Source organism: Schistocerca americana, chromosome 7, assembly GCF_021461395.2.
Source record: "Schistocerca americana isolate TAMUIC-IGC-003095 chromosome 7, iqSchAmer2.1, whole genome shotgun sequence".
NCBI lineage: Eukaryota > Metazoa > Arthropoda > Insecta > Orthoptera > Acrididae > Schistocerca > Schistocerca americana.
This window is the reverse complement of record NC_060125.1, coordinates 239,321,532-239,345,496: the sequence shown is the minus strand read 5'-3', so window position 1 is coordinate 239,345,496 and position 23,965 is coordinate 239,321,532. Positions and strand designations below refer to the sequence as shown.

Below are 23,965 nucleotides of genomic sequence, written 5' to 3'. Positions count from 1 at the left end.
AGACAGAAAGAAAGGATGGCTAACTTCTGGGATCAAATTGTCTTGCGTGAAGAAGAGAGAAAGCTTTATTTAATATAGTCAGTTAGCTCAAGAAAAGAATTAAAGGCACACTACAAGCAGTACTGTAAAATTGTCATGTCATCAACAAGACAAAGCCCATGCACTATGCACAAAAAATTCAAAGTTCCAAGAGAATGTCACTTATAGCAAATCACTGGTCAACCTTTCTTACAGTAACTATGTAACAAGTACTGAAACTGGATCCTATGAATGATGCTCTATAGAGAAAGCAGGATTTGATCACGGAGAAACCATTGTGGTAGAATTAAATCTGTTGGCATTTTCTGTGGCCTTGCCAAAAAAATATTAAGGTATTACAAGGATCAAGTTGTATTTCACTAACAGGAAACAAAAAGTCTCATTACTAAGTGTTATCACAGGTAAAAGTATCAAATGTGGAGTCTTGTGCTAATCAGTACTTGATTCAGTACTTGTTCTTTGCCTGTGTATCTGTTTTATGTCAGAGAACTCTACAAAAATTATTATGTTTGCTGACTACAAGCGTACTGAGTAAGATCCCAAATATAGTCATAACAGACACAGCCAGAAGGTTAATGGAACTGCTTTACAGTTGGTTCACAACAAGCAATGTATCTCTTAACCGTTCAAATGCTAAAATTTTATGGTTACAAACAAATTAAAATTTCTTAAATGTTTCGGAATTAGAGATCAATGGTACTCACTATGTAAAATTTCATGTGTGCAATTTCTAGACATTCAGATTCAGTTTCAGACAGGATTATTAGAATAAGGAATAAGAACAATCTACATAAAGACATAAAATTACTTAACTTGGTCCAAAAAGTTGTCCACTATTCAGGAACACACATTTGCAATAAGTCGCCAGCAGCCACTAAAAATGCAGTTTCAGATAAAGGATAGTTTAAACAGAGTTTAAAAGACTTTTTGGTAGCCAATTTCTTCTACTCTATAGATGAACATCTATACAGGAAACCAGTTTAAGTAAAAATGTCTGTTAGATTTCAGTTTTGACATCACTTTATTGCAACTGTCAAGATAAGGTATTTTGTGTGTGACAAATTTATTAAAAGTGCATAACTATATTTTATTCTGACAGTGTATTAGTTATGTAAATATTAGCAGTTGCAATGTACTGTAATGTCTTCACACATCTTGACAATCTCATGGCAAATGATCAGAGACATGGGTATTATATTCAAAAGTTCTATGTTATACTTTCTGACATGTTTCACACCCACGAGAATCATCTCATTTTTGGGTCTATGGAATGAAAACTGAATCTAATCTAACCTAATCATACTTCATGTACATCCACACAGTACTGTCATATGATATTGTCTTTTCAGGTAAAGAAACAGAGGTTAAAAACATATGCAGGAACCTAGAGATTATTATGCATATTGGCCATTATACTTACTCCCTAATGGTGTTTATAATTAATAATAAGAGTGAATTTAGTGTGAACTGTACAACTCACATTAAAAATACCAAATGAAAATATACCGAGCGAGGTGGCGCAGTGGTTAGCACACTGGACTCGCATTCGGGAGGACGACGGTTCAATCCCGTCTCCGGCCATCCTGATTTAGGTTTTCTGTGATTTCCCTAAATCGTTTCAGGCGAATGCCGAGATGGTTCCTTTGAAAGGGCACGGCCGATTTCCTTCCCACTCCTTCCCTAACCCGAGCTTGCGCTCCGTCTCTAATGACCTCGTTGTCGACGGGACGTTAAACACTAACCGCCACCACCACCAAATGAAAATAATTTTCATGTAGATTCTGCATCCCTTCTAGCATTTAGAATTAAGTTTCGTACTTCGGTGCAAAAGACTTTAATGAATTTGCTGCAGGCATCTAGCATGAATACAGAAGTACCAAAATATTCAAAACTACATTAAAATAGTATCTTATTAGCTATTCCGTTTTTAATATATTACAGCATTTATTGTAAGGGATGTAAAATTCTATCAGTGACATTTGTAATAACAGCTTTGGCTTTTCAGATATATCTGCAATTGGTAGTGTTCTGGTGAAGTACAAACTGACTCACACTTAAGTCATTGAAGGCTGTCCTTCATGATGGAAGTTAATGAACATTATATCTGAGAATAAATGAATGGGACAATTAGATCATGAGTGACTGGGAAATAACTGAGAAACAAGTAGATGTGTTATTTTGATAGCTGCCAATATAGACTCATTAACAATGTTTATGTAGTTAAGGGTGCAAAATTAATGTGAGAGAGCTTTTTGTAAGACATGATTGTTTAAAACATTGCTTATATGTCATAATTTCAGTACGAGATTTAGTGTGCTAATTGATATAGTACTTTTACCATATTATTTCTTTTGTAGATTTGGTTTCCATAAAATTAATGCATATTTTACGTACATTTACAGAGTACAAATGTACAGTATGGGCTTGTGGTATATCATGCAGCTGACTGTTTTCCACGGCCAAGCTGTATGTGCTATGGGCCATATTCCAGTGCTGTACGTGTTCTTAACACTATTGATAAGCTTGAGTAAGTATGAACTCCCATGTTTACCCTTCATTTCCGTGGTTTTGTATGTTATACAAGAAGTTTAAAATATTTAATACTGTACAAGAATAATATGTGGTGAGACAAGATGAAGACCCTCTTTTTATCATTTCTGCATCTTTTAATACGTTCTTTTCTAGAAATAAGGTATATAGACGTGTAAGTAGTGTCCGTGAAGATAATAAAAGAAAAACAAGTTGTTATATTTCTCGTGCAGTGAATGAGAGTCGTGGCCAAAAGACAACTGGTTCTCTTGAACATACAGTTACCATGAAACCTACAAACAATATTTACAATTATGTGGAGTTTGGTTTCTATGTCACATGCATGAGACTCTGATAAGATGTATCAATATATTGATAAAGAATCTATTGCTATCACAGGAGCTACAACAGCACACATCAGGTGATCCTCAAGTACTGAGCAATGTTGCAGTGTCCAACATGTCTAGTGCATGCCAGAAATAACAGCAATCAAATGGGCTGTCAGTAATTATACATTCATTCAGGGTACTGCTACATGAAGAGATAACATTGTCAGGTAACTGTACAGGCATTGAATATGAAGTAACTCTGCATGTAATGAAGGCCAGATACAGTGAGGCATAACACACCAGGATCTGTGGCTCCACTTGGATGTAAAGGTCTGTCCAGGATTGGCAGCATCACCATTGATTGGGCGTTACTCCAAATGAGAAGCTGAGGAGTAGTCAGCACAATCGGCCGGTGTAACTCCGGAAGGTTACTGATGTCTTGGAGGCCGTGCACTGACATAAGTACTTCTGAGGTGAAAGTTACAGTGCATACTATTTCCAGGCACGTGACTTGTGGAGGGAAACAGACATGAGCTAGCACTACTTCTTGTCATTGAGTGCATGCCAACAGATGGCAAGAGTAGCACTTGCAGTGGCAGTGTCCGGAGTTCATGGAGATAACAATCCATGTTGTATTTGTTGTTATTTTGCCGGCTTGATACGCAGAGCCAATATCATCGAGCTGGTTTGCAGACGTCTATGCAGGAAGTGGTCAACACCTTAAGGATAGGCTGCCCACAAGACACGTACGTGCTGCATTTGCTTTCTGATTGGACTGTGGGTGCAATATCACATTCCCTGTTCCTAGTGGAGAAGTGGTGAAGCCATCTTCCTCGTAGCTGAAGATCATGCATCCCCCTGCCTCGTGCAGGTAACAAGATGGTTGTGCCCACCACATGCTGAAAAGAGTAAAAAGAGTAGTGTCAATGGGTGTCCACATTAGAGTGGTGCTTCCCCTGGGCGAAGTAGATGTCTGATTGGGTCTGGGGAGCTATTGAGGGTGGTTGCTCAGATTGCAGAACTGGCACCCAAGGTTGAGAGGTGTCACCTTACAGATGACGCAGACGACCTGAGTTCGATGGCAGTGTAAGTGCGAGAATGGCGTGACTGTAAAAGAAACAAAATTAATGGCAGGTTGTAAAAGGATTGATGATGTAGAGCAGCCAGGGAGGAATGCAGAAGGGAAAAGGGCAGAGCACCATCGGAATCAGTTGAATGTAAAGACGCCAAATGATCCCTTGCAGAGAAAAGGACAGCAGAGATAGAGCAGAGTACCAGAGATGTGGTCCATTGAGTGCTCACTGCCATGGCGTATGTGCGAAGATGGAAAGGAAGAGGGCAAAGCACTGGATAAAAATGGTCTGTTGAGATCTCAATGCTAGAATGTGCACGGGAGCACAGAAGAGGAAGAGGGGGGTCTCAGATAAGGAATGAGGAATAGGGGCTCCTGTTGAGCTGAGGAGGTCAGTGGGAGAAAAGCAGGTGCACTGGAGGAGTCCATTGAGTGCAAGCCGCTGCAGGCCACCAGAACCCTGGAGATGATGGGGCCTTGGAGCTCTGAAGGCAGCTGTCTACCGAGCCTTGGAGGCCAGGTGACTGGAGGCTGGACAACTCTGGAGACCTCGCACTGATGTGATTGATGACTGTTGAGACAAAGCAGGGTTTACTGGGAAACCTACTGCCTCTCTGTTGTATGAGGCTTGTGCAGGCAAGTGGGGTTCTTCCTGGCTGAACTGTGTGGACTCTAGCCATTCATGGGAATATATACAGATCCTTACAAATACTAAAACAAATCTCTAAATATTATCAGTAGTTGGTACAATGTCACCAACACCCACACAACTAAGGGAACTCAACAAAAATAGTTCCCCAGGAATGGCATTAAGAAAAACCAAACTTTGATGACTGTAACATTGTCAGAATGTTTTTGTTGTTATGAAGAGAGAAGAGAGGTCTTTCAAGAACTTGGCCTCTATGTACAACAACAAAATTTTTGGAAGCATTGCTGGAACTGTAAAATATATCAAACATCTTCACAATTGTACACTTGTGGTGGAAACTGTTATGTCTAACCAACTGACCACAGTTCTGCACTGTAAGAATTTTGGTCAATATACCATAGAATGGTGTCCCCCAAGGGACCACTTTAAGTATCTAGTTTAATCAATGACTGAAATTCATTATTACTAGCACTTACATCAGTGTAACCTGTGGATTGTCAGTATCATCCACCTGCCAGTGGTATACTGGAATAGGAGTAGTAATGCCTAGCTACTTAAACCACACTGACATCCACTAAAACCCAGAACGAAAGCTCAGGTGAATGATGATTGCTATCATTAATTGTTGTTAAAGGCAAGTTTTCCTGTATAAGATACCTAATCTGGTTTGGTGTCTCATGTGATATTGTTTACATTGACCCTTAAACCATTTGTGGTGGTACAAATCCCAGTACATAAGTGGCTGTGCTTGTGACTAGCATTTTACCACTTTGCATAAGGGTCTTTTCCTATTCGAGGCCAACACAATTTGTTGATTTGACATTGTTCATGATTCACTTAAAGTACGTATGCGGCTCACTTGATACGATAGTCATGACTGAAACAATGGACTGATTGGTTGATGAACCATTTGTCACTCAGTAAGTTGGTGTCACCGACATTGACACAGTAAACTAATGAAGAGGTGTAGCTCTGTGACATCACTAATTAAGGTTAAAGCATGAAATGGCTGTGGCGACTTAGTGATTTCTTTTCCTTTATTTTTTTTAAATCGAATTTGAGAAGGCTTCAGTGTAGTTTTTTTTGGGATAATAGTCACCCATTGTTAGCTGCATGCTGTTGACTGTAATCTTGAAGAATCAATAAACCACTGGGAAGCCAGATTTATTAAAACTGAATTCTTGTTTTCGAGGTTCGTTTGTTATTTTGCATAGTAAGTAACAAAAAAGGAATTAGTGTTGAAAGTGTTATGGTTTGCGAGAGGATGTACAAGTAAAGGGAATATGAAAGTAGGTTGTGCATAAATAATAAAGCTGTATCTAGTTTGAAAAGTAGGAATATTAAAGACAGTGATCATAAATTAGTGTTTATGAACATATTGTACTTGGGTAGAGAAGAAAGTTTTTATTAATATCAGTGAAAGATGACCATTAGTAATGGAATGGGTTTTGCAATAAAGAAGTCTTTAAATGAACATTGTATTTTCACATTTTTAATGAACGAGAACTATGTTTTGATGACAATCAATCAGTCACGTCCTGGCTTTCATATGTGATCAAAGGCTCACATGACCACCACACTTGTGAGATCCTACAGTAAAGTATATAAAACTTTAGGCATTTTGAACTGTCTTTGTGGAAAAGTCTGTGGTGCTAACAGATCCAGTCTACAACAATTTTATTTTTGGTACAATCTGAACTATGAGTGTACCGTTTATTGTTCAGACTGAACTTAATATGGAAAAATGCTGGATACAGTACACAGTGCTGTCATCAGAATGACAGCAGGGGCTTATACTACAAATTCTATCCCTAGCCTCTGTGTTGAAGTTAGTGAACCACCACTTCCTGTCTGTGACATTTCCTGACCATACAACATGCCTTTAAAGTTAAGTCAGCCAAAGAGTCTTCAGCATCCACTGTCATTGATTACCCTCCAGCATGGCAACCATTCTTGAACCACAAAGCCTCTAGGGATCCAGGTGAAGCAGCTTGTAGCAGATATCGATTTTCTCCTACAGTGTTGGAGCAAGCAGTCACCTTGACTGATAAAGTGACCCAGGATAAATTTGAAAGTACTGTATATGTATACACAAAGTTGACAACAACAGATTTTATGTATCTCTGTGCATGCTTTGCATTTGAAACAAACACTGTAATGACAAAATTGTTTACACTTCTTACTTCAAGCAAGATGACTTTGTTATCTGCTCAGTTGTTTTCTTAGATGATGTCATAAGAATTTGCCTACCAACAGAATCGATGTTGAGTTGGATGCAGTCCTGATGACACTCAAGCAGATGAGATGTACCTGTATGAAGGCTTTCCTCATCTGATACAAATCACAGTGCTCTGAAAATCATGCAGAGAAGTACCAAGCAAATAATTTTGTTCAGAATACTCGGTTTTCCCTACAGAAATAGGGTAAAGAGGAGTCAATCCATTTAGTACTAGACCTCATTGGAATTTGCATTTACAAGACTGCATATGCAGTAGCCAACCAGGCTTGTGATAAGAATGCAGTGACATCAAGTGACCCCCCACCCCTCCCTTTAACTCCCACAGTCAGTTATGTCTTTTCTTTTGTTTAAGTACCGGTTGGATAGCCATATGCACAAGGCAAAAGTTTTAGTCCTTTTATGGAGGTAATATTCCTTTCAGGAAGTAAAATTTCATGTGAAGACCATCTTAAGTTTATTTAACTATGAGGTAATGTGCTTGAATGTGCATGGTGGTGTGGAACCAATCATTCACATTTTTAATTTTAAATTATAAACAATTTTAGAATATTATCTATTATTTGTTTATAGCTTACTTTTCCAACATAATTGTTAATGTGAGACAGAATATAGAGTTCAACAGTGTTGGGATTGATGGGTATCAGTTCCATCCTGCTGGTCGTCTGGGAGGGACAGCCCTCACATCCTTCCAGACACTGACATTATTGGACATCATCAAAAACTGTTAATATACAAGGGGTAATCAATAAGTAATGTAACCATTTTTATATTTGACCAATTTCAGTTGAAAAAATGTGCTATTTGTCCGGGGCAACATGGAGTATTCTTGCTACAGTCCCTGGGGTTTCATGAAGTTACGATCAGTAGCAGCGCTATGTGTAGCATTCAAAACGATGTCTGTAAGGGAGGTGCATTCCAAGCAAAGAGAGTTCATCGAGTTTAATTTGGCGGAAAACCAGAGCATTGCAGATATTCATAGGCACTTGCAGAATTTCTACGAAGACGTGGCAACGGACAAAAGCATGACGAGTCATTTGGCGAGGTGCATGTCATTGTCACAAAAAAAGTTGCACAAACCAGTCTGATCTCCCACATGCTGGTTGGCTGCACACAGCTGTGAAATTGAAGAAATGGCTTCAGTGTGTTCATTGCCACAAAAATGTAAACAAACTCTTCCTTCTCCATGACAACACAGGGCCTCACACAAGTCTGTGCACCCAGGAGCATCTTAAAAAACTTCATTGGTCTGTTCTTCCTCATCCACCCTACAGTCCGGATCTCACACCTTCCGACTTCCATCTGTTTGTCTCTATGAAGGATACGCTCTGTGGCAAGCAGTACATGAATGATGGGGAGGTTATTGATACAGCAAGACATTGGCTCCGTTGTCAACCAGTAGAGTGACACCATGCAGGCGTACAGGCCCTCTCAGTGAGGTGGCATAAGGCCATCACATTAAATGTAGATTATCTATAAAAATAGGTTTTGTAGCCAAAAGAGTGGGGAGTAATATGGTGTGCTGGAATACTGAATAAAACCAACCCGCTTCCAGAAAAATAAGTTTTGCCTTGTTGACTGCACCCTTGTATGTGCATGGTATACTACCACAGTCATAGTATTTGTAATGGAAGACTTTTTTGTTCAGCTCACAAAGTGGATACATTCATTTTTGTAAAGTTGTAATCTGCTTAAAACCATCACATTGTTGTAATCATCTATAGATTATATTGTCTACCTGAGGGCATCATCCAGTCCCTCAGTCTTTCACAGGATTGTGAAGATGAAGGGATGAAAAAGAAAAGAAAATCTCCACTAAAATGATTCCAATAATACAGTCGCACATAAATATATTGAGAACAGATATGGAGGATTGAGTGATTGTGTTCTCAGTGAAAAAGCCAGGCTCAGTGGGGAGAGTACTGAGAGTGTGTGAACTCACCCTCTCTCTGTATTCACACTCACTGTGCACACAAGATCTTAGTTAAGAGTCAGACCAATTTTTAAAGTTCAGTGGCTGCATATAAAAGTTGGCCACACATCCTCGCATTGCGTCATTACTGTGCTAAGTTCCAGATAACTGACTAAACTGCAGGCAGGTTTTGTATAGTGAAATAAAATGCTCTGAACACAGAGTACCGTGTAGTAAATAAAAATTAGTATTTAGAAAAGTAAATGATGTAAATAAAAAACCTGGTTAAGTGCTGTGAGTGCAACAGACTTAACAGTGAGCTTGACCAAGACTGCTTCAAGTCATGAACACCACAGTTCAGAATTGAAGTCCACGAAATTGACTGTGGAAAGCTTTTCTAAGTGCACGAATTCGTGCAGAAATTTTACAAGTTCATAGACTTCTCACATGAAAAATTTCAAACACTTCTGATCATAATTAACATGCCACACATCCATATAGGATTTGGCTTGACAAACTTCTTCAACCTACTGCCCATGGTCATTATGACTTAAATAGCCTTCATTTGTCATTGAAAAACTTAAAAAAATGCATTTATGGACAAATATTTGAAATAACTTGCAATCACTTGCTGATACCTGTGGCATGTTGAAATATACCAGTTGGATGCCTTTTGACAGGCAAATCTTGCATAATATCTCTCAGGGGCTACATTACCTTTTCGACAAATAAAAAACCTCACTACCATAAATATTGTACATCAGATGTTACTCTCATTTCATCAACTTTACCTTTTGCTAGGGTATTTAATTCATGAGTTGTTTGTGCCTCATCATGTTGGAGTGGCCAAAATTAGCTTTATAAGGCACGAACTGTTTAAAGCTAAAATTAATTCTCCATTGACAGATAATTTATTGTCCCATACTGCTGCTATACTTATTGTCTTCCAAATTATTTTATATTTAAATGTTTTTTTAGACATTAGAATCAATATTCCAGCTCATTATGTATATTTTATTGCTTTCAATATTATAATGTAACTGCACTCCGTCTTCAGGCCACAAGTGGCCTATCGGGACCATCTGACCGCCGTGTCGTCCTCAGTTGAGGGTGTGGATAGGAGGGGCATGTGGTCAGCACACCTCTCTCCCGGTCGTTATGATGGTTTTCTGTGACCGGAGCCGCTACTATTTGGTCGAGTAGCTCCTCAACTGGCATCAGGAGGCTGAGTGCACCCCGAAAAATGGCAACACCCATCCAAGTGCCGGCCACGCCTGACAGCGCTTAACTTCGGTGATCTCACAGGAACCTATGTACCAACAGCGGCAAGGTCGTTGCCTATAATGTAACTGGATTGACGAAAAAATGTACTCATCAAGCAGTTGCAGGACAACGGAAATATAAAGGTATTTCAATTTTCAAGCCTTCAGAGTGGTGGCTCCTTCTTCTGGTAGAAGTGTTGAAGGAGAAGGAAGAGGTATGAAGGCAAGGACTGGTGAGGTTTAGGAAATGGCGAGAGTTCGGAAAAGTTACCCAGAACCCTGGATCAGAGGAGACTAACTGAACGGAATGAGAAAGAAAGAAACAAACAAGCAAACAAAGACTCTTTCCTTCTCATCCTGTCTGGTAAGTCTCCCACAATCTGGGGTTCTGGTTGACTTTTCCTAATCTCCTCATTTCCTAAACCTCACCAGTCCTTTTCCTTCAACACTTCTCCTTCCCCATTTCAACCTTTCTGCCAGAAGAAGGAGCCACTATCTCCGAAACCTTGCAGATTTAAACACCTTTATATATGTGTTCTCCTGCTGCTGGTTGGTGAGTAGGCTTTTTATCTATCCAGCTATATTATATTTTCAAAAATTGATTGTTTACTTTCAATATTGTTGTTCAAGTGCTGTCAGTGGACACTTTGTTTTGATCACTTAAGGCATTTTGAAGTTATTAATTTTTAAAATGTACCTCTACGTCATCTCTAACTAAGCTACTCTTCCATCTATAGAGTGCTCATTTAAACATGATTTTTCATCACATTTTTAGGGTCTGTAAAAACAGACTCCTTATACGATCACTTTGCTGTCTGACTCTATGTCCTTCTGTTAACATCTATTTTTGTCTGGAATGGGTAGAGGTATCAAATTGAAATTAATGTCAAATGCTAAGATCTGTCTTTCATTGTCGGTGTAAAAAAATTGAACTTATAAGTCAATGCAATCAAAAGTATGGTCATTTATGTCACATATTTTGATACTTGCAAACTCACTTGGCAAAATCCATAGGTGAATGATGTGTATACATACTGTAATTAGGTTTGTATGGAATCTTCACTGTGTGAGTCTACTTGCACTTTTCTGTTGTTTTTTTTTCCCCATGCGGTGCCTTTGTATGTTACATAGCTTTATTAGTAATGTAAAACAATTTGCAACCATTGAATTACTGCTGTATTAAATCCCTCCTGCCATGCAGCATCTTGCAACAGTCACTTGCAGAGGGAAAATCAGTTGCAATAACCTTCAGTGTACCTGCTTCCCTTCTGACAGTGGTGGATTACTTCATGGTGGGTAAGTTTTGCCAATAGTAGAGGCACAAATGTTTGCTGCTCTTAGTAACATTTCCAACACACTACCTTCTTGAGACTATGTCCACCAGCATTAAGACAAACACCACATTGTGCTATCTATCAAATGTGCTGGCATTAGTGGTGCTTTTATGTCTTCATAGAGGAATGGACTTTTTTTGTTGTTGACAACATGTAGCATCCTTTATCTATACCTGCTCAAACTGACTGGTAAGCAGTATTATAATACAGCTTTGTTAGAATGTCAGTGTGTTTCCCCTGTCTGTGCCCTAATGTTGCCCGAATTGGGAGACTTCTGTTGGTCTCATTATACATACTTTCATTTATTCCGTTCCTGTGGAGCCATTTGAGGCTCCAGATGTGTTGTAGAGTTTAGTTATCATCTGCCTTATTGGTGGATCTCGAGGGTCATGTGATTGTAAAATGAAGGCCAGTGGCTCAATGAGTCATCATGTGCTGTCAGTATCTCTCTGTGCTGCTTTGATCCCTTAGATATTACTCCATCGAAAGTGCTCAGTGAATTTCACTCCAATGATCACTTCGTTATCTTGCACTACCTTCCATACAGAGTTGTATCATAAGGAAAGAAAATGGGTCTTAAGCAGGGAAAACTTCATGCCATACAACCAATTGTGAATCTTCATGTTGTTATTGCATATTACTTGATCCATAAAATTACAGGAATTCAGCCATAACCAGACTTTGTCTACAGCTGATATTTGTGCTGTAAAGTGTTCAGTCATCCCTGAAGATAGCCACGAAGACTGACAGTAAGGTTTTCCCATCCACCTTATACACTGGTAGGAGTCAAGTGTATGTGAGTACACAGCAAATCATTCTTATTTTATGTTTTTGAGTCATCGGTATTCAGACTGATTTGATGCAGCCCGCCATGAGTTCCTCACCTGTGCTACACTCTTCAGCTTGGAGTAGCACTTTCACCTTGCATTTTCAATTATTTGCTGGAGGTATTCAAATCTCTGTCTTCCACTGCAGTTTTTACCCTCTACAGTTCTGTCCATACCAGGGAGATTATTCCCTGAACCTTAACACATGTTGTGTAATCCTGTCCCTTCTTCTTGTTAGTGTTTTTCATGTATTTCATCATTCATCGATTCTGTGGAGAACCTCCTCATTCCTTATCAGTCCACTGGATTTTCAACATTCTTCTGTAGCACCATGTCTCAAACACTTCATTACCATACAATGCTGTGCTCCAAAGGTACATGTTAAGAAACTTTTTCCTCGGATTAAGGCCTATGTTTGATACCAGTGGACTTGGCCAGGAATGCCCTCTTTGCCTGCACTAGTCTGCTTTTTTGTGCTCCTTACTTTGTTCATAATGTGTAATTTTGTTTCCAAGGTAGCAGTGTTCCTTAACTTTGCCTGCTTCATGATACTCAATTTTGATAAGTTTCTCACTATTCTCATTTCTGCTATATCTCATTACATTCATTCTTTTCATGATTTGCTTTCCATCCGTATTCTGTACTCATTAGACTGTCCATTCCATCCAACAGATCCTGTAATTCTTCTTCACATTCACCGAGGATAGCAATGTCATCAGCAAATCTTATCACTGATGTCCTTTCACCCTCATTTTTAATCGTACTTTTCAACTTTTATTTTATTTTCTTCATTGCTTCATTGGTGTATTCTGTTCTCTTCTGTGTTTAACACTTGAATTCTCATCACATTCTTAACATTATCACCAGTTCTATTAATTTCACCAAACATTGTTTTGACTTTTATATATTCTGAACAAATCTTCCTGATGATCATTTCTTTTTCGGTTGCTTCGTACCTTTCTTCCAGCCATTTCACTTTATCCGCCCGGCATTTGCTATTTATTTCATTATGAAGAGATTTATGTTACTGTGTTCCTGTCTTTCCCTGAATATCTTTTTTTACATCCCTCTTTTGTCAATCACTTGGAGTACTTCATCTGTTACCCAAGGTTTCTTCAGAGTTACATTACTTGTACACACATATGTTTGTCCAACGTCTGTGATTTTGCTTCTTAGACATCCACTCCTCTTCAACTGAGCTGTGTACTCTGTTGTTTCTCACCACAGTATTCATGTCCTTTTAGTGAACTTCTATTGTGTCTGTCATTCCTCAGTACTTCAGTATCCCACATCCTTCCACATTGCTTCTTTCAGATGATTCTCTTGAACTTTAGTCTACTCTTCATTACTAAATTGTGCTCTGAGTCAATATCTGCTGCTGGGTACACCTTACAATTCAATACCTGATTTTACAATCTCTGTCTGACCATTACATAATCCAGCTGGAGCCTTCCCGAATCTCCCTGTCTTTACAAATTATATATCCTCCTCTTGTGAGTCTTGAACAGAGTATTTGCTATTACCATCTAAAATTTATTTCAGAACTCAGTTAATATTTCCTCCCTCTTGTTCCTACTGCCAAGTCCATATTCTCAAGTAAAATGTCTTCTGTTTCTTCTCCTACAACCCTGTTCCAATGTCCTTGACTATAGATTTTCAGCTCCCTTTTGCATACAAAATACCCATTCAGTATCCTCAGAATCAGCAGCGGAAAATTTGTTCATAAAATTTGTTATGAAATAAATAGTAATTTGTGGAGAGCAAATGCTGAAACAAGGTTACAATCTGTAAATAGTCTTCACAGGTTCGCCGCCAGATCACATTATGCAGATTCCACAATATTTCCTCAGAGCAGCTGTCTGACATCTTCAGGTGGTTCAACCTTGCTGGTGGCTAGGAACGACTGAGCTTAGTCATACATAGCCACCAGCAAGGTTGAACCACCTGAAGATGCCGGACAGTTGCTCCAAGGAGATATTGTGGAATTTGCACAACATGATCCGGTGGCAAACCCATGAAGACTATTTACAACATATCGACCGGAAAAGCTTGAAGAAGCAAACAAGGTTACAATCCATGCATTAAAATGTTTTGTAATCAAGGATAACAATTCTGTGAGAGGAACAGTAGTAAATAATGACACATTCTTGGTAATGACACATCATAAAAAAAAACCCAGCAAATCTGAGCTTCTGATAAAATGTACTGAATTCCAGATGTGGCGGAGACATTTTTCAACAAGAGGTCTCAAGAACAATGCTAAATGCTTGGCCGCATAATATATAGGAGATCCACTCTTACTTGCTGCTGTGGGCCATAGGGGTACATTCTTCTTGTAGATCCTAGGAAGCCCATATAATCTCAGCAAAGACATCCTTCACTGAGGGTTTTTGGTAGCATATATCTCTGTCACCCATGTAGTATTTTTCCACTATGATTTGGAATATACTCATAGGCAGTTGGCTTGCTTTACTGGTATATAAAGTGGATGAGAACACTTCAGTGCCAGTATTTCTACCTGGGCAGTTGACAGTCCAAATATTAACAGCATAGAAAATTTGATTACCACTGAAGTTCCACAATTTTATGGATTGATCATACAAAGTATATTATTGTCAATCCACTGAATTTTACATCCAGACTTTAGGCCAACAATGAAGGTAAATTGTTCTCTGGTGGAGGGAGGAACACTAGTCCATACATACAACTTTTATCTTCCCTAATACAGGATTGGAGCAATTTTTGGTTCTCCTCCATCTCTGCATCTTCCCTGTATGTTTTACTGTTTGTTGATATGTATTTTTCTCATGCAACTGATAGACATGATTTTTAAATTTGTAATATGTTTGGATACAATGCCTGTGCTCTCACTTTTAGTGTATGTCAGCTCTTCTATAGTTTCTCTTACCATACTAGTTGGTTAGTAGACTTCCAACATCTGTTTCAACTAGCAGTAACCTCCTTGTTTTACTTGTGTACTTTGCATTTTTGTGTACTTCGTGATATGTTCCAAGACTTGGCATCTAAATAGTCATACACATGTTCTAATGCTAATTACAGATCTGTCGGAGGCAGGGGTGAATCAAATGGAAATGTGGCTGAAGGCCTGGCATCTGCACTCCAGTGTTTTGAAGACATGCAGCAACGCAGAGAAGCGAGTGTGCTTCCTTTACTTCAGAGACATTGCATACTACTATGTAATTCACCTCCATATTTAATGGCAGTTACAGAGTCACCTGCTTTTGTTGGACATAATGTTGAGCAGCTTGCTTCTGTTCTCAGCAAGGTAACTGTTATGTATGATTTGACTTTGGCATTTACACCAGATGAGACAAATTAATATTATAACTGAGTTCTGTCTCTAAAAATGATTAACTCCAAACTGAAACTGCAATTTAGAGATGTAAACACTAGCTTTTGGACCTAAAGGTTCATTTACTGGACAGTAGAGACTGAAGTGGTGGGAAAATACACGTAACTAGGTAACCAGGATATTGTGTCAAGGGAAACACATGGGGACAAGACTGTGTGAACACATGTAATACTAGAAAAAGATGATATTTGGAAACTTGATAAGTTAAAACTACCAGAGACAGTAGTCAGCAAAAATGTGAGCAGCCAGAGCCTGTGGTCGTGTGTGTGTGTGTGTGTGTGTGTGTGTGTGTTTTGGTCTATAGACTGAAAACAGAAACCTTGAAACAGACCAATAATGAAGCAAAAAATTTTGCAGCAACAGTAATGGTTGGCAGAGAAGTTTATACTGTAAGTCTTTAGTCCAGAGTGGTAACAGGATGCTGTAGAGTAAGTTTCCACTTAGAATGTTCTCAGCTATGGCTGTTGGAGATAGGATCCAGATCACTTGCAGCTGTTATGTATTTTCAGAATAGGCTTACTGTGTCATATCATCTTCGTTGATGTGTTAGTGCACATTTCACAACATGTTAGGATAAACAGCTGAACAATGGTTGCCCTTCAGGTGGAACGTGACGTGGTATGTCTTACAGATGATAGATCACCCTACGATAGAATGTGTCTAATCAATGGTAATGGCTAATGGTAAAATGTATAGCAGGAGGAGAACCCAAAGTAATTCACTGGGGGGAAGTTGTGAATCATAGGCCAAATAAATTGTTTGAAAAGGAGTATAGAGTCTGATAGAGATATTGCACAAATTGGAACAGCATTGAAAAGCTTTTCTGAGTAATTGGGTGACAGCGATAAGATTAGTACACTTTTTTTGGAGCACAACTTCAGAAAATTTTAGTCCTGATGCATAAATGGATTGCCATGTTAGATGACGAACTATACCCTTCTACCATAAAATTTCAGGTGTGCAGCTGCATAAATTCAGCTTCTTCTTCTAATATTTCAGCTGAATACTGTCCAGCCATCTCAGCCAAAATATTAGAAGAAGAAGCTGAATTTATGCTGCTGCATGCCCGAAATTTACGCCACGAAAACATGAAGATGTATACCCTTCTTGCTTACTACTTATGAGCATCATTAGTTAAAGGGCTACAAAACTAGGTGGTGCAGTGGTAAACCAGTGGACTCTTATTGTGGAGGACAGCAGTGAAATTCCTCATTGGGATAGCTAGATTTAGGTTTTCTGTTATTTCCTTAAATCACTTAAGGCAAGTATCAGAACGATTTATTCAAAAGGTCACAGCTGATTTCCTTCCCCGATCCAAGCATGTATTCCACCTTTAAAAACCTTGCTATTGCTGGAATGTTAACTGTTAATCTTCCTTCCTTCCTTCTACAGCAGGAATTTGGGAATGGCTTGTGAAGCGTTCTGGGGAGGGGATGGGGAACTATGAGAAATGAAATCTGCCATGAGAGTTTTTTTTTATGGAGTTCACATTTCTCTGGACCCCTATGCATGTGCTCTGCTTGAGCTATGCCAACTGTGGGTATACGTGATGGGTTGACAGATGTGTATGAAACATGTATTTCTGTACATGTACCAGTGACAAATAAAACTAAAATTTTGTCAATTACTTCAGAAAATGTTTGTTATCTTTCTTCTCTTAAACACATATTTAAGATGAAAATCAGCTCTTTTTATAAATTAAGATTTTAAATTGTTGTGCTTTACCCACACAACAACATGGTTACATTCAAGTTTTTCTTCTTTTTTCAGAGAGGAATTCATTTATCAGTATTATCTCCAAGAAAAATACCCGCACTTTTCAAACTGTATGAGAAAGCTGGAGGTGATCTTCCTGCATCTCAAACCAAGAACTATGCTAAAGATCCACGTCATTTGGTTCTTCTCAAAGGTTACAGGTGGGTTTACACTTCAGTAAAATTATGGTTTGATCATTACAATAATTGAATTTTGTGGCTGGGAATATGAACAGTATTTGTGACGAGTGTCTGACACTCTCCACCAGGCAAGTTGCTGAGTGGTGACATGGCAGTTAAGAAGTGGTGAGTGATAGGCTCCCAGCTCTCATTCTTCAGGGCAAGGAATTTAAAAAAGGCGCATGCTGAAAAGTAATATCACCAAAATTTATATGTGAAAACTTTTAAAGTGTGATTCTTGAGTTTCTCCCGGCGTATTTGATAGTCAAAATATCCACGGGTGTGCTGCCGGTCTATAGTGTCCAACGGACACTGCCCGTTGGACACTATAGACCGGCAGCACACCCGTGGATATTTTGACCAACTTTTAAAGTGTTTAAATCAAACAAATGCTGTTAACATTCCACGTCTTTATTCTTCATGTCTATATATTTGCAGCCCCTGCTGCTAGAGGACTCCAAATTGTAGTTTGCAACATGATGGTGTACAACCTCAACTATGTCGGTGCATGAGAAGCAGCATGCTGTAATCAATTTGCAAATTCGAGGATTTCATCAACACATAGAGCACTCTCTCCTTCAGCATGACAGTTCCATATCACACATGAGCATTGCAACATCTGCAACAATCTGATGCCTTGGGTGCACTGTCATTGATCATCCTCTATACTGTTCCGGCTTGGCCCCATCTAGTTTTCATTGGTTTTGAAAATCTAAAGAATACCTTTGAGGACTTCACTTTGGTAGTGATGGAGTGGTGCCAGCAGAGATGAGATTGTGACGAAGTAAACAAAGTTAAACATTCTTCACTGAACTGTCAACAAAGTGGTCTCTTGTTGGGAGAAATGTGTTCATTGCCAGAGTGACTATGCTGAGAAATATGCAGACATGAAGAATAAAGATGTAGAATGTTAATAGCCGGCTGCAGTGGCCGTGCGGTTCTAGGCGCTGCAGTCCGGAACTGCGGGACTGCTACGGTCGCAGGTTCGAATCCTGCCTCGGGCATGGATGTGTGTGATGTCCTTAGGTTAGTTAGGTTTAAGTAGTTCTAAGTTATAGGGGACTGATGACCTAAGATGTTAAGTCCCATAGTGCTCAGAGCCATTTGAACCATTTGAATGTTAATAATGTTTTGTTTTACTTAAAAATCTTTAAGAGTACAATAGAAACATGGAGTTTCCATTGTTTATTTACAATTGTGATTTATCTCAACAACTGAGATTTGAGAGTGTTGGTACTGGCTAACTAAAATGTATCAATCATTTGCCAATTTAAACTGTATATGTTCTTCAAATGTGACCTCTGTCCCTCTCACCCCCCCCCCCCCCCCACACACACACACACACATACACACATACACACATACAAACACAAGTATTGCTCTTTCTGATCACTTGTATGAAATAATCTGTTTTTACTTTGTTACAGATTAATTAGCATAACTCTCACATTATAGTAGCAACATATAATATTATTGCTCTTTATTCACCGATGTTTCAGCGTAAATTCCTTAAAGACAAATGGATTACCTTCAGGTTTTTGTTGTGACATTGAGATTATTGTGATGGTCCACAATCTGATATTTCAACAGAACTGTCATAACTACAAATTATTTCTGTTGCCGCTCGTGTATACATATTGTGCTATTTCATTCATGTGTTCTTATTGTGACAATGGTTGAACTATTACATAAGTTCAGAAATAGAGGATGATGAAAGGTACTTTAAAAATAGAAAGCATTTATACTTCACCCTGTTTAAGTTACTACTTTTTTATTACTATTGTTATTAGTGCTTGATGACACTGCCCTGGGACCAGCACCTTATAAAGTAGGATATATACTGACGTGACAAAGGTCGTGGTATAGTGATATGCATGTATACAGATGGTGGTAGTATCATGTACACAGGGTATAATAGGACAGTGCATTCTGGCAGAGCTATCATTTGTACTTGGGTGATTTATGTGAAAAGGCATTTCCGATGTGATTATGGCCACACGGCAGAAGTTAACAGACTTCAAACATGGAATGGTAGGTGGAACTATAAGCTTGGGACATTCTACTTCGGAAATCATTAAGGAATTTATTATTCTGTGATGCACAATGTCAAGAATGTGCCATAATACCAAATTTTAGACATTACCTCTGACTACGGACAACATAGGTGCTGATGGCCTCCACTTAACGACTGAAAGCAGTGGCATTTACATAGAGTTGTCAGTGCTAACTGACAAGCAGCTCTGTATGAAATAACCACAGAAGTCAATGTGGGATGTATGACGTGTCCGTTAGGACAGTGTGGCGAAATTTGGCTTTAATAGGCTATAGTAGCAGGTGGCCAATGCAGGTGCCTTTGCCGCCAGCACAACATTCCTGCATCAACTCTCCTGGGCTTGTGACCATATTGATTGGACCTTAGATGACTGGGAAACCATGGCTTGGTCAGAAGAGGGCCAACTTCAGTTGGTAAGAGCTGATGGTATGGTTCGAGTGTGGCGCAGACTGCACGAAGCCATGAACCCAAGTTGTCAACAAGGCACTGTTCAAACTGCTGATGCCTCCATAATGGTGTGGGGCTTGTTTACACATGATTGACTAGGTATTCTGATCCAACTGCACCGATCGTTGACTCGAAGTGGTTATGCTTGGCTACTTGGAGACCATTTGTAACTGTTGACATTCTCAAATGACAATAGGTTTTTCGTAAGTGATAATGCGTTATGTCACTGGTCCACAATAGTTTGCAGTTGGTTTGAAGAACATTCTGGACAATTTGAACAAATAGTGTGGCCACCCACATCACCCAACATAAACCCCACTGAACATTTACAGGAAATAATTGAGCAGTCAGTTTTTGCACAAAACACTGCACCAGAAACACTTTCTCAATTATGGTCAGCTCTAGAGCAGCATGGTTCAATATTTGTGCAGAGGTTTCCAGAAAGCTGTTCAACCCATTATGTTACATCAAGTTGTTGCACTAGAACGGGCAAAAGGAGGTCCAACGTGAAGTTAGGAGGTATCCCATGACTTTAGTCACCTCAGTTTACATCTAATAATTACAAAGTGTGTAAGGGCATAAAGAACACACAATAGTTATTAATAATAATGCATGTGGCTTCCATCTTGGTGTATGTCTTTTGGTTTGACACATTTTCAGTGGCTTGTGTGTTGGTACCATTGTTTATTTTAACAAGCAGCTTCTTGTTTGCCTTCATAAGGCTGATAGGACCCCTACCCAAATCTTTCCACCTTTTGTTGTGAGTTGTACAAACAAATTGAGGGGGGGGGGGTCTCTGACACCTATCTGATAGAGGTGATAGAAGATGTTGCTGTTATGGACTGCATCCTTATGATTGACTTTCGATGTTATTTACTTCTTGTCCAATCCATAAACCACCATCATCTTGGGGGGTTGGGGGGGGGGGGTAGGGGGAGGGGACAACACTGCTTGACTCTGTACCATCATCTTTCTTCCTACTTTTCATTCTGCTCTTCTAAGTGTTTTTTGCTTTAAATTTAGGGATTTGATTGGATGCACTGAAATTGGTGTTAAGCAGATGCCCACTGTAAACTGCAGTATTTATGAGGAGGTTACTAATTGTTCTGATGCTACTAACAACTTTCCAGCAGCCTCCCTTACAGTTAGCATTCAGTATGCAGTTTTACTTATCAGCTTAAACACACAGCATGTCACCTATTCTTCCCGCGCCCAGGTTCGATTCCCGGCGGGGTCAGGGATTTTCTCTGTCTTGTGATGACTGGGTGTTGTGTGATGTCCTTAGGTTAGTTAGGTTTAAGTAGTTCTAAGTTCTAGGGGACTGATGACCATAGATGTTAAGCCCCATAGTGCTCAAAGCCATTTGAACCTTTTTTTTTGTCACCTATTACTAATAGTGTGGTAATTCTCTGTTAGAAATTTTCTGCGTGTTCACACCCCACTTCTTTACAGAGTAAAATAGTTAAAGAGCTAGACAGAAAATTCTCATCTGGCAGTAAGAATTTATTTAAGAACAAGGATGTATACCATATTAAATCAAGCACCAAGTTCAGCATCTTAGCAATCAGGGATTATGCAAGTATAGACAAATATACTTAAGCAAACAGCAGGAAACATGGATGATTAAAAACAGGCAGAACACTACAATACCACAAATGCAACAATCACAGAAGCTCTTCTGCAGAATTGAAGCTGTAAGAACGGGCCGTGAGCCGTGCTTGGGTAGCTCAGATGGTAGAGCACTTGCCCGCGAAAGGCAAAGGTCCAGAGCTCGAGTCTCGGTCCGGCACACAGTTTTAATCTGCCAGAAAGTTTCATATCAGTGCACACTCCACTGCAGAGTGAAAATCTTATTCTGATATGATATGCTTAACTAATGTAACTATTCAGAAATGTGTCGGAGAGAATGTGAGAAAGTATTGTAGAAGGTTAGTACAAGAAGCAATTGAAAACAAGAAGAGTATGATAAATTCAATGTAGACAGTACATTTCGTCAGTTAAGATGGCAGAGACTCAGTAAGTTATAACAGAAACAGATTTCAGTTTATCTGAATGGTCAACATGACAAATTCATCTTCATCACTGAGTATCAATGGGCCACATTCAAAAGCATTGTACAGTGCACATTAGACAAGTAAATGCTGAGCAAAATTCTGAGATATGGAAAAGATCTGCTCTGGTTCAACAGCCATGTCAGTAAGTAGCTATGAAAGCGGAGAGAGTTCCACTGCAAATTTAAATGTAGGCAAAACCGTCATGGAAAAACAGAAAGCAAATGAGGCCAAAATTAGTGTAAGGGGAGCCATGTGCAAAGTGTTAACGAATTTGAGAGCAAAATTTCGTCTAACAACTTGAAAGAAAATCCTAAGATGCTTTGCTCTTATATTAAATCAGTAAATGGATCAAAGTCATCCACCCAGACACTCTGTGACCATAATGTCACTGAAATGGAGGATGACACAGAGAAGGCCAAATTGCTGAATGTCTTTTTCCAAAACTGTTTCATAGAGGAAGATTGCACTACAGTACCTCCTTCACTTCTACATCAGCATCTACATCTATATAGATATGACCGAAGCCACCAAACGGTGCGTGGCGGAGGGTGTTACTACTTGTCATTTCCTTTCCTATTCCACTCACAAATAGAACAAGGGAAAAATGACTGCTGTATGCCTCCATATGAGCCCAAATTTCTCGTATCTTATCTTCGTGGTCCTTACGTACAGTGTATATTGGTGGCAGTAGAATCATTCGGCAGTCAGTGTCAAATGCCGGCTCTATAAATTTTTTCAATAGTGTTTCTCGAAAAGGACACCTCCTTCCCTCCAGGGATTCCCAATTGAGTTCCTGAAGCAACTCCATAACACTTACGTGTTGTTCAAACCTACCGGTAACAAATCTAGCAGTCCACCTCTGCACTGCTTTGATGTCTTCCTTCAATCTGACCTGGTACAGGTCCCAAGCACTTGAGCAGTATTCGAGGATAGGTCGCACCAGCATCCTATAAGTGGTCTCCTTTACAGGTGAACCATTCTTTCGTAAAATTCTCCCAATAAACCGAAGTTGACCATTCGCATTCCCTGCCACAGTTCTCACATGCTCGTTCCGCCTCATATCGCTTTTCAACATTATGCCCAGATATTTAAATGACCTGACTGTGTCAAACAGGACACTAGTAATACTGTGTCCAAACATTACAGGTTTGCTCTTCCTACTCATCCGCATTCACTGATATTTTTCCATATTTAGGGCAAGCTGCCATTCATCACATCAACTGGAAATTTTGTCTAAGCCATTTTGTATCTTCCCACAGTCTCTCAACTTCGATACCTTACTGAACACTATGGCATCATCAGCAAAGAATTGCAGATTTCTGCCCACCCTGTCCACCAAATCATTTGTATATGTAGAGAACAACAGTGGTCCTATCAAACTTCCCTGGGACACTCCTGACAATACCTTTGTCTCTGATGAACATTCGCTGTCAAGGACAACATGCTGGGTTCTATTAATTAAGAAGTCTTTGAGTCACTCACATATCTGTGAACTCATTCCGTGTGGTCATATCTTCATTAACAGCCTGCAATGGGGCACCATGTCAAATGCTTTCCAGAAATATGGAATCTGCTTGTTGCTCTTCATCCATAGTTTTCAGTATATTATTCAAGAAAAGGGGAGGCTGAGTTTTGCAAAAGCAATGCTTTCTAAAACCTTGCTGATTTGTGCACATAAGCTGTTCAGTCTCAAGAAAGTTTATTATATTCGAACCGAAAATATGTTCAAGGATTCTGCAGCAAACAGAAGTTAGGGATATTGGTCTGTAATACTTACATCCCATACATCTCCCATCACCACCTGCTCCAGTCCGGTCACTAACTTCACCTATCCCATCAAAGGCAGGGCTACCTGTGAAACCAGTCATGTGATCTACAAGCTAAGCTGCAACCACCGTGCTGCATTCTTTGTGGG

The 23,965-nt window shown here is 39.4% G+C and overlaps 1 protein-coding gene across 6 annotated transcripts in view; it reads left to right on the top strand.

Annotated features, from left to right (window-relative positions):
- The window catches only part of LOC124622253 (mediator of RNA polymerase II transcription subunit 25), a 156,257-nt gene that overhangs the window by 23,723 nt on the left and 108,569 nt on the right, over positions 1-23,965 (top strand). For all 6 annotated transcript variants that reach the window (XM_047147912.1, XM_047147913.1, XM_047147916.1 and 3 more), the window contains 3 exons: positions 2,442-2,566; positions 15,250-15,475; positions 17,333-17,478. In XM_047147912.1, coding sequence (XP_047003868.1) covers positions 2,442-2,566; positions 15,250-15,475; positions 17,333-17,478 — 497 coding nt within the window. The remainder of the gene's footprint in view (positions 1-2,441; positions 2,567-15,249; positions 15,476-17,332; positions 17,479-23,965) is intronic.